Source organism: Hemicordylus capensis, chromosome 6 (assembly GCF_027244095.1).
Source record: "Hemicordylus capensis ecotype Gifberg chromosome 6, rHemCap1.1.pri, whole genome shotgun sequence".
NCBI lineage: Eukaryota > Metazoa > Chordata > Lepidosauria > Squamata > Cordylidae > Hemicordylus > Hemicordylus capensis.
This window is the reverse complement of record NC_069662.1, coordinates 42,869,162-42,886,201: the sequence shown is the minus strand read 5'-3', so window position 1 is coordinate 42,886,201 and position 17,040 is coordinate 42,869,162. Positions and strand designations below refer to the sequence as shown.

The 17,040-nt window shown below is 45.2% G+C and overlaps 1 protein-coding gene across 1 annotated transcript in view; it reads right to left on the bottom strand.

The window, feature by feature from the left end:
- ARHGAP23 (Rho GTPase activating protein 23) overlaps positions 1-13,538 on the bottom strand; it is a 234,496-nt gene extending 220,958 nt beyond the window's left edge. The window contains exon 1 of the mRNA XM_053259976.1: positions 13,375-13,538. Coding sequence (XP_053115951.1) covers positions 13,375-13,383 — 9 coding nt within the window. The 5' untranslated portion in view covers positions 13,384-13,538. The remainder of the gene's footprint in view (positions 1-13,374) is intronic.
- Positions 13,539-17,040: the final 3,502 nt, after the last annotated feature.

Here is a 17,040-nt window from a genome sequence, read left to right as displayed (position 1 = left end):
AGGATAAACTTGCGCAGTGGTTTCACACCTGTTTTGAACTGTGCTAATCAGTATGATCCTGCTTCACCCCAGTCCACCTTTTGAGCTACCAGCAACCAGCATGAGTGATGGGGGCGAGTAAGGAGAGTTGACACTCTGTGTGGCAAATAAGCACCCTGACACTCGAAAACTCATCCGACTGAAACTTGCCCTTGCAACTTACACTAGAAGCATATGGCAGGCAGCTGAATGTGATTATTGAGCTTTTTGGAATACACACAATGAGCTGGTTCAGTCAATACCGAACCTGGAAGGGCCCGGAGCACCTTCCTTATGAGGCAGGCTACAGCATCTGGGGCTTTTTTAGTTTGGAAAATAGGCAACCACTGGGAGACACGATAGAGGTGTATAAAATTATGCATGGATTAGAGAGAGTGGACAGAGAGAACACTAGAACCAGAGCTTATCCCATTAAACTGAAGGCTGGGAAATTTAGGACCAACAAAAGGAAGTATTTTTTCATACAGTGCAGTAAGAATCTATGGAATTCTCTGCCATGGGCTGTGGTGATGGCCACCAGCTTGGGTGGCTTTGAAAGGGGCTTAGACAGATTCACAGAGGACCGGTCTATCAATGGCTACTAGTCTGGTGGCTATATGCCACTTTCAGCCTCAGAGGCACGATGCCTCTAAATACCAGTTGCAGGGGAGCAACAGTGAGAGAGAGGGCATGCCCTCACCTCTTGCCTGTGGGCTTCTCAGAGGTATTTGAGAAAATTATACCTGTGTGAAACAGGATGCTGGATTGGATGGGCCTTGGGCCTAATCCAGCAGAACTGTTCTTATATGTTATGTACTTCAGTCTGTCCCCTTTAACCATGTGGGTGGAGCATGAGTGGGCATGTCTTCTTTCCTACCTGGCACATCGGCACCCTGGCACCTAACTGTATTGGGTAGGGATGTGCACAGAACCAGTTCAGAGGCCCTTTATGGGCCTCTGAACCAGTTCAAACAACCGGCACAGGCGCATCGGGTACTTCTGGTGATGTAGGGACCAAGGAGGCAATGGGGAGGCAGGGAGGTACACTGCCACCCCAACGGTCCCTTTGCGAATGGAGCGCCAGTGGGGGGGGAAGCGGAAGGAAGGGTAACACCTTTCCCCCACCCTTAAGTCACACACACACACACACACCTTCAAACTTCCATCACCTGGTTCCGTGCACATCCCTAGTATTGGATGCAATTTGTTTGAACAATCCCTGTAAATACAGTTCAAAAGCTGGTAGTTTTGAACACATCACCACCCTTACGTGATTTAGGTGCTAATGGTCTGCAAGGGAAACATGCAATTAACATGTTCCTAGAGTAACTTCCAAATCAGCCTCAAGATTCTCTCTTAGGCAGGGAAACCTTTCCTATACCCCAGGGGTTCTCAAACTTGGGTTCCCAATGTTGTTGAACTACAGCTCCCATCATCACCAGCCACAATGGTTGAAGGCTATTGTTGGAGGTGATGTGAGCTGTAGTCTAACAACATATTGGGATTTAAAAGGTTTAAGAGATGTGAACTCCCACATGGTGACATATTGCCATCCACTACCCAATATCAATGAAATGCTGCTTACTCTGAAAGAGACCTCAGTGTTCACAACTTTGGACGTCTTCGGCCTATCATAAAATTCCTCTGCTCAAAAGTTCTCACAAATACACCATTTAAAAAAGACCCCAAGGGGTCTTTTTTAATACAAACAATTGCCCTTTGGATTAGCTTCTGCAGCTTCAGTATTTCAATGAATGATGCCTGCAATTTTTGGGACTACGGATGGCATCACTTACTTTCAGGATGACATTTTAGTGTATGGCAAAACCATTAAGGAACATGATGCTAAACTGACCAAAGTCTTAAGAAAACTCCGACCACACAGACTTACTGTCTCTGCAGAGAAATGTCAGTTTTGTACACACTCTGTGGTGTACTTGGGACACACAGTATCTCAGAGTGATGTACATCCAAAACAGACTTGGTGAAAGCTATTTGGGAAGCACCAGAGCCACAGAACAAGGATGCACTTCGTTCATTTTTAGGACTCTGCATTACTCTAAATTTGTTAGACAATTTGCCTCCAAAGTTGCTCCACTGTGTCTTTTTAAAAAGAATGTAGCATTTAACTGGAATGCATCCTGGAAGGCTATTTTTCAGACTATCAAATCGGCCACTGCTGAAAGCCCTGCTCTCACTTCATTTTACACCAAAATAACAGGCACACTACTGTAACCACTGTTGCTTCTGAATATGGTTTGGGTGCTGTTTTGACCCAGAAGACAAGGCAGTTATGATTGCATTTGTTGTAATTACAGTTGCACTAGAGAGTGTCTTCTTCTGTATGATCCCTATCACACGTTGAGGTAATCTGGAGAGGTCCATCTCCAGTTGCTACCAGTACGTCTGGTGGTGACTCAGAGCCGGGCCTTCTCAGTAGCTGCTCCTGGCCTATGGAATGTACTCCCAGAAAGTATCTGCAGTTTAGGCTCACTGTTGGCTTTTAAGAGAACCCTAAAATCTTACTTGTTTGGCCTGGCCTCCCAAGGTTTTTAAATTGTTTTTAAGTATTTTAATTGGTTTTAAATGGTTTTGAATTGTTTTAGAATTGTTTTTATATTGTTTTAAGCAGTGTGTTTTAAATGGTGTTTGTTTTTGTATCTTTTGGAGCTTCTTGTGCACTGCCCAGGGCCTTGGATAGGGTGGTCTATAAATGTAATAAATGAATGAATGAATGGATGAATAAATAAATAAATAAATAAATAAGTTTCCAGAGTGCTTATTGCTTCAGAGAAGATGTATTCGGTCATGGAAAAAGAAGCTCTAGCATGTTTCTGGGCAGTGAGGCACTTCAAGAGTTAATTGTGGGGCAGAAAATTCACTTTACAGTCAGACCATAAACCCCTATCTGCTTTATTGACTATTCGAGGATCAAATCGAGCAACCCCCAAGAACAGCCAAATGGACAACCAGACTTAAGGATTTTGATTTCCAGGAGAAATATTTTCCAGGTCTTTGGAATACAACTGCAGATCATTTACTTCTACTTACAGGCCAAAAGGAGATCCCAGAACACAAGGATGAAGGAGTAATAATTGCACAAATAGCTTCATCCACTCATGGAGTGATCATGTCTTCTGAATGGAAAGTGAACCTCAGTGCTGATCAACTATTTTCTGGACTTAAATCTTACACAACTAATGGATGGTCATGCAAAAGCTAGGTACCTAAACATCTTCAATCATACATGCATGTACCGAGTGAGCTGTCTCTTCTCAATGAGTTGGTGATGAGGACTGATCGTTTGGTGGTGCCAACCTCCTTACAAGCAAAAGGAATCAAAGTTGCCCACAAAGGTCACCTGGGCATCAGCTTGACTAAAAGCCGAATCAGAGAACATTTTTCATGGCCAACCATGGACAAACACATTGAAAATGTAACCCAGCACTGTATGGCTTGTGCTGCATCTGACAAATTGCAGAAAACATTTACCACCCCCTTGACACCTGTAGAGAATCCCAATGGTCCCTGGGGAAAACTTGCTCTGGCTATAATGGGGCCTTTTGATAATGAACCGAAAAAACAAAGATTTGTTATAGTGAGGGTGGATTACTATTCCAGGTGGCCAGGAGTTTCATTTGCTGACAACATTACTACAAACAAGGTGATCCAGTTCACAGCTGCCATTTTTGCAAGGAAAGGTCTTCCTAAAGAACTAGTGGCTGACAATGGGGCATAGCTTACCTCATTTGAAATGGAGCAATACTTGCATAACCATGGGATGAAACACAAGACCCTTTCCTTGCACCAGGAATGGCTTAGTGGAAAGAATGAACAGATCCATGAAAGAAAGTTTACAAATGGTAAAAAGCTGTAACACAAAAAGAACCCTGGAAAGAGACAATATTTGCTTATTGAACCACTCCTTATTCTACTACCGGAAAATCACCTTTTGAACTACTGAGAGGACTCAAAGCTACCACCAGACTTACCCAATGGTAACAACTGATAGAGCTTTCCATGCCATCTCACCCTGAGGATGTAGAGATCCATGATCAAAGAAGGGAGAAGGATCAAAAATATAAATTGTATGTAAATCAGAAACAGGCTGAGAAACAGCAAGCATTTCAGGTGGGGGACTTTGTTCAAGTACAGCTGCCTTATTAAGTACGGCTGCCTTATTAAATTAACAGGAGCAAATACTCTGTCCTCACCACTCATTTCTGATGAGGGAAATATAAAAGCACTGCTAAGAAGGATGGGCATCAGTATGCTCCTTTCAAGGTCCTCCTTTGCCCCACATTTCTTTGCTTTTGTCTCCATTTAAGAGACTTGTGGGTGAAATCTATGCACCCAAGAGGAGAAGGAGCACATGCTCTGCAAATATGGAGGCTGGAATACAGATGCTGGTGCAACTCACACTGCTTTGTGCCTCTGCCTCAAAATCAGCAAACGCATTTCAAAGTAGGGCAAGTTATAGTGAAGGATGGGAGGACAGGGGGAAATGCATAATGATTAAAGTGTAGGGGCGGGGAGCTGCCCTACATGCGGCTGAAGGAGGAGAATGTTACCAGATTAGATGAAAACAGTGACATCTTTTGGGAGGAGGGGAGGAGAGGGGATGCAGGAATTGTTTATCTCAAAGGCGAGGAGGAGGAGCTACAGGCAGCAGCAGGCAGGTTTGCCAGCCCATCCTCACTCATGGTGTCACCAGGGACATCCTATTACTCGGGGATTCAATAACAAGTGAAGTGCACAGGAGGTTTGGTGAGATGAAAGCAGAGCTTAATTGGAGTTGGAGCTGGGGCTTAGCCTTCACCTCCATTCTGAATGCCCTGAGAGCATGTGAAACACTAGTAAAGAAAAGGCTGTCTCCAAGTATGGGCAGAATGCCTTGAGGGAAAGAGCCTCCAGAAGAGGTCTAAGACTCAAGAAATATAGAAAACTTTGCCCATTCCAGCTAACAGATTGTCCTTGAGAGACGGGTGAAGAGAGGAAACTGAGCACCTCTGAGCATGTGCAGCAGGCCACGTGGCTCTTTACCCCCCAACTCCATACACCCACATGATGCTTCCACCTCACCCCACAAAACACACTGCCTTAAGCAGCAACTGTTAAATGAACTAGGTTTAAGTAGAGTTGTGTGTGTTCTGTTATGGAGATCTACAATCACAAGAGTTTGGTATCAGGCACAGAATTCAACATCCCAATAATCACAGTGTTTGTTGCTTTAATTTTAAAAAGCATTTGATTACACAAGTACTTCTACCCCTTAAGGCTAGACAAGTTTGGAAGTGTTTGCAGTAATACAAACCAAGCAGGATCTCAAGTGGTCAAAAGGTGGGTTTCAGCACCCTGAATAGCTCCTTGCCCCTTCCCCATGATTAGCTGAAGTAGAATAAATGGTTCAATATGTAAATATATGCAAAACATGCAGAGTTTATATATCTCACAGGATTCCATTTTTCTTGGAACAGATTTTTTTTTTTAAACCTAGATACAGCCCTGAGTTTGAGAAGTAACTCTGTCTCACATATGTCCATCTCTGGGTCCCCATCCATGTTTAGTCAATGAAATTGACAAAATGAAACAGGGAATTGGGACAAAAATTATCTCCCCCAGCTCAGATTCCCACTCAGTTATTTTTTATATCTGTATTTCTTAAATCAGGTGCATGTATCTTTTGAAATCTTGAAATACATTTTGTTAAAACATTACTTGCCCTAAAAAGGAAGCTGGATTGTAAGCCACCTTCTGTACTGAAGGTGGGGTAACAAGACTTCAAATAAAATAACAGGAATATATGAAGATAAGAGCACCTCTAGACACATGTAGAATGCCATTTCCAACTGTACTAGGTAACTAAGATAAGATCCCTGTATCTAAGTTGTGGAGGGGTGTTCAGGGCAAAAGAGGGACTTCTAAGACGGCACTTTTAATCTCAGGAACCAAGCACTAGTCAATTCTATGTGCAGCACATAGAAGAACATTCAATAGCAACCAAAAATCAAACCATTAAAAATATGGGTTTTGTTCCAGTTCAGGTTCAGCAGCATTTTTTAACTTCCTGATTTAGTTCCAGTTCAGAGACTAACTTTAAAAAGTGGTTTGATAACCAATGAAGACACTTTGAACTGTCTGAGATACATTTCACACAAAGAATATCAAACTCTTTGGGGGATAACTAATGAATGCAATAACTAATTATTTATGAAAAATAAAATATTTACTCTTTTTAAATTATTTTCATAGTTTTTACAAACAAAATACTTACAACAGCATTTTTTAAAACCCAGGAAAATAAAACATTAATCCCACAATTGAAAGCTGAGTGCCATATTACTGACCCACTTAGTTTGAACCCGTTACCACTCTTGTGTTTAGGGATTTGGTTCTGGTTCAAGGGAACTAAAAGATTTGGAGTCTGGGTTCAGTGCTGGTACATTGAAAAAATCTTTCTAAACTAGTTTGTTTTTTTAAAAATTGGGATTCAGATTTGGTTGGACTTCCTGATAGCAAGAGCAGTATTTGCATGTTCACACAGAGCAGGTATTTGTGCAGAGACAAGAAAGGACAGGACTCCGCCCTAAACACTGATTCTCAGTGGCAGGGCTCAATTCTAAAACATACACAGTAAGAACAGATTGAAAGGCCATGAGCAGAAGCAAAGCGCATTTTTCTCATGATACTGAGTAACTACAGAGTTCCCATACATCAGGGACTAAAAGAAAAAGACTTTCACAAAGACTTGAGCTTGGCACCACTTTCCCAGGAATTAAGTACCCAGAAAAGGTCTGGTGTACACAACAGCACACAGCTGCAAAGATCTTTGGCAAGGAAACATACATTTCGATATCAGATGCTCCATTTGAGAGGGAGCTTGGTGCCGTTGAGCCCTGGCATCCGTTTCAGAAGCTGATAAAGTGTCATAGCCAGGAAAGCATTTTCTGATATATAATTACACATTATGTCCTATAAAATGCATTAGCAGCTGGGATACAGAATACACTGGCCTCTGCCAATTGGCAGCAGGAATGTATTTCCACTGAGCATGCGCAAAGCACACTATCCTCACCACCAAGTAAACGTAAACAACCGCCACATACTACTGCAACACACTTTTCTTCAGGTGAGCTTTTAAGGATAGTGTCTCTCCCCCCACTCTTTCTTTTAGCCCTGGTCTAATTAGTTTTGCTGGGATTGTTTAGTGTTTGGGCAAAAAAATCTTTCTATCACCACACTGGACTGGACTTTGAACTATGACCCGATTGCTAGCCATTTTAAATAGTTGTTCAGAAAGCAGCTGTACATTTACAAATAAAAGCTAAGGTTGGCAGGAGGAGGGGCAGGGGAGCAGAGTTTCCAGGCAGGCTGTAGCCCAGGGCTGCACTACTTTGGCCTGCCATCTGTTGCTGGACTACAACTCCCATCATCCCCAGCCACAGTGGCCAATAGTCAGGGATGATGGGAGTTGTAGTCCTATAGCTGGAAAGCTGAAGTTGTGTTGCTCTGTTCTAGCCTGGGAGTTCCCAACCTGTGGTACTCCAGATGTTGTTGTTGTTGTTGTTATTTATTTGATTTGTATACCGCCCCTCTAAAATGGCTCAGGGCGGTTTACAATTAAAACAAACCACTAAAACAGTAAAGAGCTAAAAAAAATTAAAAACAACGTAGCAATTAACAATTTAAAAACATTTTAAAACAACAATTAAACATGATAAACAAACAACAAATTAAATGTTGCTAAACTACAACTCCCATCATCGCCAGCCAAAATAAATTGTAGCTGGGGATAAGAGTTGTAGTTCAGCAACATCTGGAGTACCACAAGTTCAGCAACATCTGGAGTACCACAGCCATTTCATCTCTCAGTCACATGTCATGTACCCTGACGGGTGATGCACTGTGATCTGGAAGGTTACTGGTTCAAATCTTACCCCATAGATTACATAGGAAGCTGCCTCATACTGAGCCAGGTCATTGGTCCATCTAGCTCAGTACTGCCCACACTGGCTGGCAGTGGCTCTTCAGAGTTTCCAACAGGGATCTTTCTCAGCCTTGCTACCTTGAACTGAATCCGAGATCCCTACCACTTAGCTCTAGGCCCTTGCCTACCTGTAACGACAGAACTGTTATTTTATCATCTATGACCTGAGTAGATGCAAGAGATGAGAGGGCTCCTTCAGTTTTAACAATGTGTCGTACAGGGGTTCCCAACCCTATATCCTCAGATGTTGTTTGGAGTTGTATTCCAACATCTGGAGAGGTCCAGTTATGGTTGCCGCCAACTCATTTGGTGGGAAATCAGGACCGGGCCTTCTCTGTGGCTGCCCCAGGGCTTTGGAACACGCTCCCTGCTGAAATAAGAGCATCTCCTTCTCTGTTTGTTTTTAGGAGGACCCTGAAGATGTACCTATTTTCCCAGGCCTTCAACTGAGAGCCAGTTTTTGAAATTTTAATGTGACTTTCTTTATTATGATTTTTATTTTATGAATTTTAAAACTTTTATATTTTATATTATGTTTTAATTCTGTACACCACCTAGAAATTTCTATATTAGATGGTATATAAATAAAAAATAAAATAAAATAAAATAAAATAAAATAAAATAAAATAAAAATCATCTGGGGACCCAAGGTTTGGCAAGTGGAACTTATCACATCATCATAAGTGCAAGAAAAGCTGCCCTTATGGAAATTCTCCCTTTTTCACAACGATGAAAAAAGCTCCATTCTTTTTTACATCTGGCCATCTCTCCCCTCTATGAATGTGTGCGTGCACACACACACACTTACTACTTCTCATTCACTCTCAGTTTCCTCTCTCTGACTTTCCCCTTCTCATTAAAAATACCTAAACAACCACACAAATAGTGATAGTGTCAGAGATGTAACCTCTCTAGGTCAGAGCATGACCCTCCAGTTGAAATCCAATTCTCTACACAACCAGTTCCATAACTGAGGTTCATTTGCAGCAGGAAAAGTCTTACTCAATTAAGTGCTGTATTTATCATTCTACTATCAATGCTAAATACATTTCACAATTCTGTGGCTTCAGTGTGCAAGCACAGGAATTGGTACTGGGTGAACAAGTCAACATTCTAGGAACTGCAGATTTTTAAAAAGCAAGTTCCTAGCCCTTATGACTGAAAAGACAAACTGGAAAAGGCTGATCCAAACAGTGCTAGTCACTGAAACAATCAAAGACTGTGTTCTACCTGGGTTTGGGAACTGTGTGTGCTCCCAATTTTTAGGTGTGTGGAAGCAAGGTAAGAGGAAAAATGGAGTAGCTTTTCCTCCTACCTTGCTTCCATACAATCACTTCCACCCAAGTTTTCCTCTTACCTTGCTTCCATGCAACTGAAAACTGGGAGCACACACAGCTCCCAAAGCCAGATAGAACACCATTTTTGATTGTGTAAATGACCTATCTGTTTTTCATTACTTCACAGCTTCCAGACATAAAGGTCAGTCTGGCGACTGATCTAAGTTAAGTCCAAGTTAAGATGAAGCACTCCACCTCTGGAGTGGAAGATGGGATGGGATGGAGGGGGAAAGGGAAAAAAACCCCACAACAGGTTTCAGTGAGTCTGAACCACTAAAATCAGGAGCTGGACACGATCAAGTGTCAATCAAGTAGAGCCCATTTCAGGTAAGTGAATGCTAAGGCTTCATCTGAGCCCCTGAACCTGCTTCCAGGGACGTCCCTTAGGCCTAAAAATATGCCAAGTAATAATACCATATAACATAATAATATAATATATTATATATAATAATACCATACGTATAGCTTCCTTTCTAACCAAGCAACTACCACCCATGCTCATATATCAGGGGTCGGCACTTGGTCCATCTAGTTGAGTATAATCTGCACTGATTGGCAACAGCTTTGCAGAGTTCCAGACAGGGGTCTTTGCTAGCTTTACCGGGGTGCTTTCCATATTAAACCCTACAACCGTGTCACTACAGATCTGCTACGTGTGCTTCCGTACACAACACGCTTTGTGTTGTGACACCCAGTCCCTGCGCTGACAGCAAGGTGTCGTTCACATTTCCGATGCCTTATTTCGGATTTTATCTTTTCGTTACAGTGCTACAACATTGCAAGTCCATTGCAGAAAAAGAGCTATATTTTCTCGTCGTAGGCGTTTGAGATTCTGGGGGTCATTTTCCAATATGATCCTGCCAAGTTGAAGCATTTTACCCCTGTTGTCACCTGTAATCTGGAAAGCACCCTGGAGATGTAGGAATTGAACTGGACTTTCTGCTTGCAGAAGAGGAGAGCTGATCTTGCAGCAGTGAACATGAATTGTCCCCTTTGCTAATGGGGGTTGCAGTCCAACATCATCTGGGGACCCAAAGTTGGGATTCCCTGCTGTAAAAAAGGAATTTTAGCAAGTGCAACTTGTCATGTCATCATAAGGGTTAGAAAGGCTGCCCCTATTTTAAAAAACCCTTCTTTTTCACAATGAAAGGAGCTTCAGTTTCTTTACATCTGGCCATCTCTCCACCCTGGTTTGTATTTGAATGAGTGACTACATGCAAGCGCTGTCTGCTTTAAGATATTCTTCTTAGGGGATGGATGGGCCATAGCTCAGTGGAAGAGCATCTGCTTGCATGCAGAAGGTTCCAGGTTTGATCCATGGAGTCTCCAGATAGGGCTGGAAAAGACCCCGGCCCAAAACCTTGGAGAGCTGTTGCCAGTCAGTGTAGACAACACTGAGCTAGATGAGCCAATGGTCTGACTCAGTATAAGGCAGCTTCCTAGGTTCCTAAAGCAGGTGCTCTGCCACTAAGCTACAGTCCTTCCTGTAAAGGGAAAGCCAAGCAGATGGATTCTTGATGGTTTAAATCCACCATTACTAATCTTCCCACCCCTCCTGAAAACCAAGGTTCGCCCAGAAAACAATTTGAAAATCACTTCCTTAATTCACACAGATCCATCACTGGAAATAATTAAAAACCTACTAGCTGATTTCTGCCAGCAGAGATTGCATATAAGATCTACCATTGATCCTAAGTCCAATGCATCTGTACAGCTTTCTGCGTAAAGTGATCTTCATAGGTCACTGCTGCAACACCTTTATGCTACTGCCAAGAATTGTATTGCTAGGTTGTGGAAAACACCACAATGCACCAACAAATCAATTTATGAAGATTTGGGAATTTATGGTTATGAATAAGCAAACTCAACAAGTTAGGTAGGCTAGAAACCCAACTTTGAAGACCATGGCAATAGCAATCTCATTCCCTTTTATATGTAATATTGAAACTCATCCTACAAGCTAGAGTGTATCTCTTAAGTACAAATAAGTAATTTTCCAACCTTTCTTTGTTCACCAAGCTACAGTCATCACTTTGATCATATTTTAACTCAAAAAATATTTCTCTCTCTGTATGCAGTTCTTATTTTTGTACATGTTACAATTATATTTCTAAACATAGAAAAGAATGTTCTGCCTTAAACTATAATTGTTTATATTAGACATGTATATAATAAAGCTCATGTTAAAAATGCAAATTAGTAGCATAAAATATTCAGATGGTATTGCACATTGCTTTGGGCATCTCACACAGAAAATAAAATATAGATATTTTAAAATAAGTGTTTTGCAAGCCAATTCAAGTGTTTCAACTCTAAAAATGAATGTCCAAAGCAAGTAGAAAGTGGCATCTATAAAGAATAATATCGATATGGTTTTATTTACTGTTCACGATACTTTTTTACATAGTTAAAATAAAATTAAGGTACTTAGGATGTCACTGCTAAGGATATGGCAAGACCAGGCAGCTGTTAACCTGCCTCACATCCCTTTTCTTTCTACATGCCTTCACTGGGCAGTGCTTACCAGTCTGCCAAAATCACAAATGTTGGTGATTTTGTTGGTGATGGGGAGGTGATGGGTTGGTGTTGGGGAAGGTGAAATGTTGGTGATGGGGAGTCAACAATGCTTGACTCCCCATGTCCAAAGTTTGACAGATATTGAGGCGTAGTGGCTAGAGCTCCAGAATAAAAGTGGAGAGACTGAGATTCAAATCCTCAGCCATGAAGATCGCTGCTTGACTTTGGGCCAGTCACTATCTCTCAACCTAACCCACCTCACAGGGTTGTTGTGAGAATAACATGGGTGGAAGGAGTATGTTGCTCTGAGCTCCTTAGAGGAAGGACTGGATAGAGATGCTAGTAAGAAATTCCAACCATTGTCCCCAAGTTTCATCAATAGCATCCTGCTCCGCAACATAATTCAAACCGTGTGTGCTCAAGCACAACTCTGCAGTAGTGCCCATAACCCTATATCCCACACTCTGCCCCCCTAGTTTCCTACATGGCCAGTTTCACACCCCATACATTTGCTTTCCTATATCCAGCCTCACACATCTAAGGTCAGAGATCCCCTTGTGAGGATATCCATTTGCACCCCAATTATTTGCACCCTGCCCATCTATCCCCACACATTAAATATCACGCACCCTCACAGATCTCTGCTTCCATCCACTAGCAGCAGCCCTCGCTCCAATCCCATCAACATCCCAACCGATAGACAGTGAGTGACAGAGAACAGGTCCTCAGATGCCCTGCACTCAATTCCTTGGGCTGCCCTCTATAGCACAGTCGCACACCCCATTCCACAGATCGCTGCCTCCCTCCCTTCTGGACTGGTGGATCTCTAGTCCACGCCCACCCCAGGGTCCCCAGCACCCTTGGGATAGCCCCCAAGCTCTACACATTCCCCATGTAGCTAGAGACAACTCTGAAGAGCTGCAGATCTTTTTTTCCACTGCACCCCCAAGCACCCAGCCCCTGCCCCACACACCTCAGTGACACAGTCTTGCACCCCACAACGCCCTGCCTCCTGATGGTCTCTAGCTACACATCAACATCTTGGTACCCCACACATCCACATCCATGCCCTCAAGTGAAGCTTTATTCCCCAAACCTCCCCCACTCCCGCGCCCCGCAAATGCACGCACAGTCCCTGCCCTACACACACCCTTAGAGACGCCCGCTGCTGCCCAGAATTTGCCTCTCTCGCCCAGGTCTCCTGTTCCTGCTACCCCACTGGCCACTGCACTGCTCTCCAGCCCCAAATACCCACCCTCTGCAACCAACCCCAGACATCATCATCACACCCAGAGTTGCGTGGCTTCTTGTATCCAACCCGCAGCCTCCCCAGTGCTTCCCAGAATCGCGCTGCCCCCCAGAAAACAAAGTCACGCGCACCCTTCTTCTCTTTTCTTGGCAACTGACCCCCCCCCCCATCGGAAAGATCCAAGCCAGCACCACGCCCTGCTGCCAGCGCCCCACCGCGCTGCCCTCCCAGCAGCACCCCTGCGCTCCCCAGTAGCCGCCCCGTACCTCTTCCATGCCGGACTCCTCACGGTCTCCAAGGGGCGGCGCTGGGGCGATCCATGGGGAGGGGAAGTCTCCCCGGCAGGGCTGCTGGCGGTGGGCACAGCTGCAGAGCGCACGATCCGTTCCCCCTCTCTGTCTGTGCGCCTGTCTCCACCCCGTGGCCCCTCCCTGCTCTTTCCCCACTTGCAGCCATCCAAAGACACAGCCTGAAGTGGGTCATGTGAGCCTCCTGTCTCTTTTGCACGCTGGGGACTCGTGGGGAGGCGAGAGGGGGGACTGGGAGGGGGGAGGAGAGAGAGAGGCAGGCCCGCCACCCCACCCACCCGGTCTGCCCGCCTGATGCAATGCTTGCCCCCTCCCCGCAGACACTCTCAGACACCTTTTGCAAACCTAGAGAGGAAAATGGATGGCGCGCTGCGTGCTGTGGTGGCGCCCCTCCCTCAGCAAGCCACAGAGTCTGTACCATCTCCTCTCTTTCATTAAGAAACGAGGAGGGGGTGGGGAGGGAGGTGACAGAGAAAAAGCCCCCCCGCCCCGCGCCGGCATACCCCGCTGCTTGCCTGATGCAGTGATCCCGGGTCGGCATCTTCCCGCCCGCCCCTCCCGCACACACACACACATTCCCTCTACCACCACCACACCCCACACTTTCTGCAAAACTAGGGAGGCAAATGCCCGGGGCAGCTCTATCATGCCTCTCGGCCCCTCCCTTAGCAACCCGCAAAGCTGTTCGCGCCCCTTCCTGAAGACAGTGGGGAGAGAGCCAGGCAAGCGGCATCCACTGATAGCCTGCTTGCCTAAGGCGAGCCACCCGGCTTCTGGTCTCCCTCCCTGACATATGGGAAATGCATGCTTTCCTGTAATCCCTCCGCGAGCAACTCATAATCTAGGTTGCATCCCGCTCTCCCCCTAAAAAGAAGGACTAGAGAGGAAGAGCTGCAGCCTTTGAGAGCCTGCTTGCACACACTCCTTCACTCACACAGCCCTCTTTGGTTAATCTAAGGAGGAAAGCATGCTTTGCCGAGATGCCCCTCTCTTAGCAACCCCAGAAGCATTTTATCCTCCGCCCCGTTAAGAAGTGAGGGTTAGCTCCTTCCCTGATGCAAATATCTCTTTTGCAAATCTAGGTGGAATGTATGGCGTATGATGATCTAGGTGGCGGCATGTATGATGTTCTCCTGTCATCTCGGAAACGGGGAAGATGGAAAATTGCCCCCAAACAACATACTTTCCCAATGCAATTGCTCTCCTTCCTACCAGTAGTTGCCTCCACAGCTTTGTAGGTTTAGGGGGGACAATGCAACATAGGAAGCTGCCACATACTGAGTCAGACCATAGATCCATCTAGCTCAGTACTGTCTGCATAGACGGGTAGCAGCAGCTTCTCCAAGGTTGCAGGCAGGAGTCTCCCTCAGCCCTCTCGGAGATGCCAGGGAGGGAACTTGGAACCTCAGGTGCTCTTCCCAGAGCCGCCCCTTCCCCTAAGGGGAATATCTTGCAGTGCTCTCACACAAGAAGCTGCCATATACTGAGTCAGACCATTGGTCCATCTAGCTCAGTATTGTTTTCACAGACTGGCAGCAGCTTCTCCAGGAATGCAGGCAGGAATCTCTCTCAGCCCTATCTTGGAGAAGCCAGGAAGGGAACTTGGAACCTTCTGCTCTTCCCAGAGCGGCCCCATCCCCTAAGGGGAATATCTTCAGTGCTCACATGTAGTCTCCCATTCAAATGCAACCAGGGCAGACCCTGCTTAGCAAATGGGACAAGTCATGCTTGCTACCACAAGACCAGCTCTCCTCTCCATGTCTCCCATTCAAATGCAAACCAGGGCAGACTCTGCTTAGCAGAGTTCATGCTTGCCACCACAAGACCAGCTCTCCTCCCACACTCTCTGATGATGCTCCTCCCTCATATAAAATAACACTATCACCCCCTTCACTGAGGCGTATGCTGTGGGAAATGAAACAAGCAACATCCTCTAATGAACCTAGTGTGCTCCCCTCATCTTTTGCAAGTCTGCGGGAGAGAGGTGCAGGCTCCTCTAGGATGAACCGCCATGCTTGCTCCTCCCTCAGTCTCCCATGAGCCAAGTTCAGCTGAAATGTTTATCAGGTCAACATCCAGGAGTGTTGGTGCTTTATGGGCTCGAGACTATGTGGAACCAAAGGCAGGGTGATGCTGGTGTTCTTAAAGGATGTCCCTTAAAATAAAGCTATTCACATACTGTCCCCTTCCCTAATAATAATCCTATACAAATTGGATTATAGTTGTACACCACCCAGAGCCTCTGGATGGGGCGGTTTATAAATGTAAGAAATAAAATAAGAGAAAACCTCAACACATCTGCAGAGCACCATGCAGCACAAACACCCTGTCAACTAAATGTTCTAGCACAGGGGTTCCCACTCTTAGGGCCCCAGATAGTGTTGGGCAACATTATGGTGGGGCAATGGGAGCTGAAGTCCAACACCATCTGGAGACCCAAGGTTGGGAACTAGTGCTCCATCAGCCATCTCCACCCCCACCCCCGGTTCTCCAACCAAACAAGATTGGAGGTTAAGCACTTCATTGTCCAGTTAGGATCTTATGCTGCATGAATTATGGAAGTGGTTTTCAAACTGTTCTCTATGGAAACCTTAGGATTCTTTGGAAGCTTTTCTGGGGGTTTCCTCTATGAGAAGATCAGTGGTGGTGCGTGGCCTGCAACATCTAGCTGCAAGAGAGCATTGGGTGCCTTGAAAGCCACACTCTCAATTCAAGCAAGGCAACTGCAAATTAATTGGCATATTTTGCAACGTACTCATCTGTGGCTCCATATTTTGTGGCATCTCTTGCTTCCTCCTAGTTTGTACCAAGTTGGGTCCTTTGGCATTGGAACATCAAGAATCCATCTGTTTGGCTTTCCCTCTAAGAGAGGGGCTGTAGCTCAGGGGCAGAGCTCTTGCTTTGCATGCAGAAGGTCTCTGGTCCAACCCCTGCACATGCAGAGGGCATGTGAGAAGAAAGCTCCCCTAGCTTCAGGGGGCAGTGGTGGGGTTGGCATTGTTGGGTGGAGCCCTCAGGAGCACCCACTGGTGATCCCTGAGAGCACTTGTGTGCTCATAGCCTACGAGGGGCGGGGGCTCACGGAGAACAGTTATGGATGGTCCCTTGGACCGTGGAGCTGGCCCTGGGTACTGGAAATGCAAAAAGGACTGCCAAAGCAAGAATTTGTGCCCGGGTTGACTTGAATGAAATGTTCCTCTCCCACACTAGCTTCCAATTGCTGAAGCACTTCAGTAGGGAGGGACTAGGCAACGCTAGCTCTTCCAGAACAGATTTAGGTCAATTTCAGCGTGTACTCCAGAGAAGAAAAATGTGAGTTCTCTTGTGAACCAGAAACATGGCCCTGCTGCAAATGCAAGATGAAAAAACCCTGAGTGCATTTGCAAACACAACCTCACTCCACTCATCTTTAAATACAAGGCCATTACAGCAGAGACAGATGTTCTATTCTCCAATGGACAGTCCAGCCTTGGCTGAATTGGTTAGTCTACTAGACCAGGGATCCTCAACGTTGGGCCCCCAGATGTTCTTGAACTTCAACTCCCATAATCCCCAGCCAAAGGCCACTGGGTCTGTGGATTATGGGAGTTGAAGTCTAAGAACATCTGGGGGCCCAACGTTAAG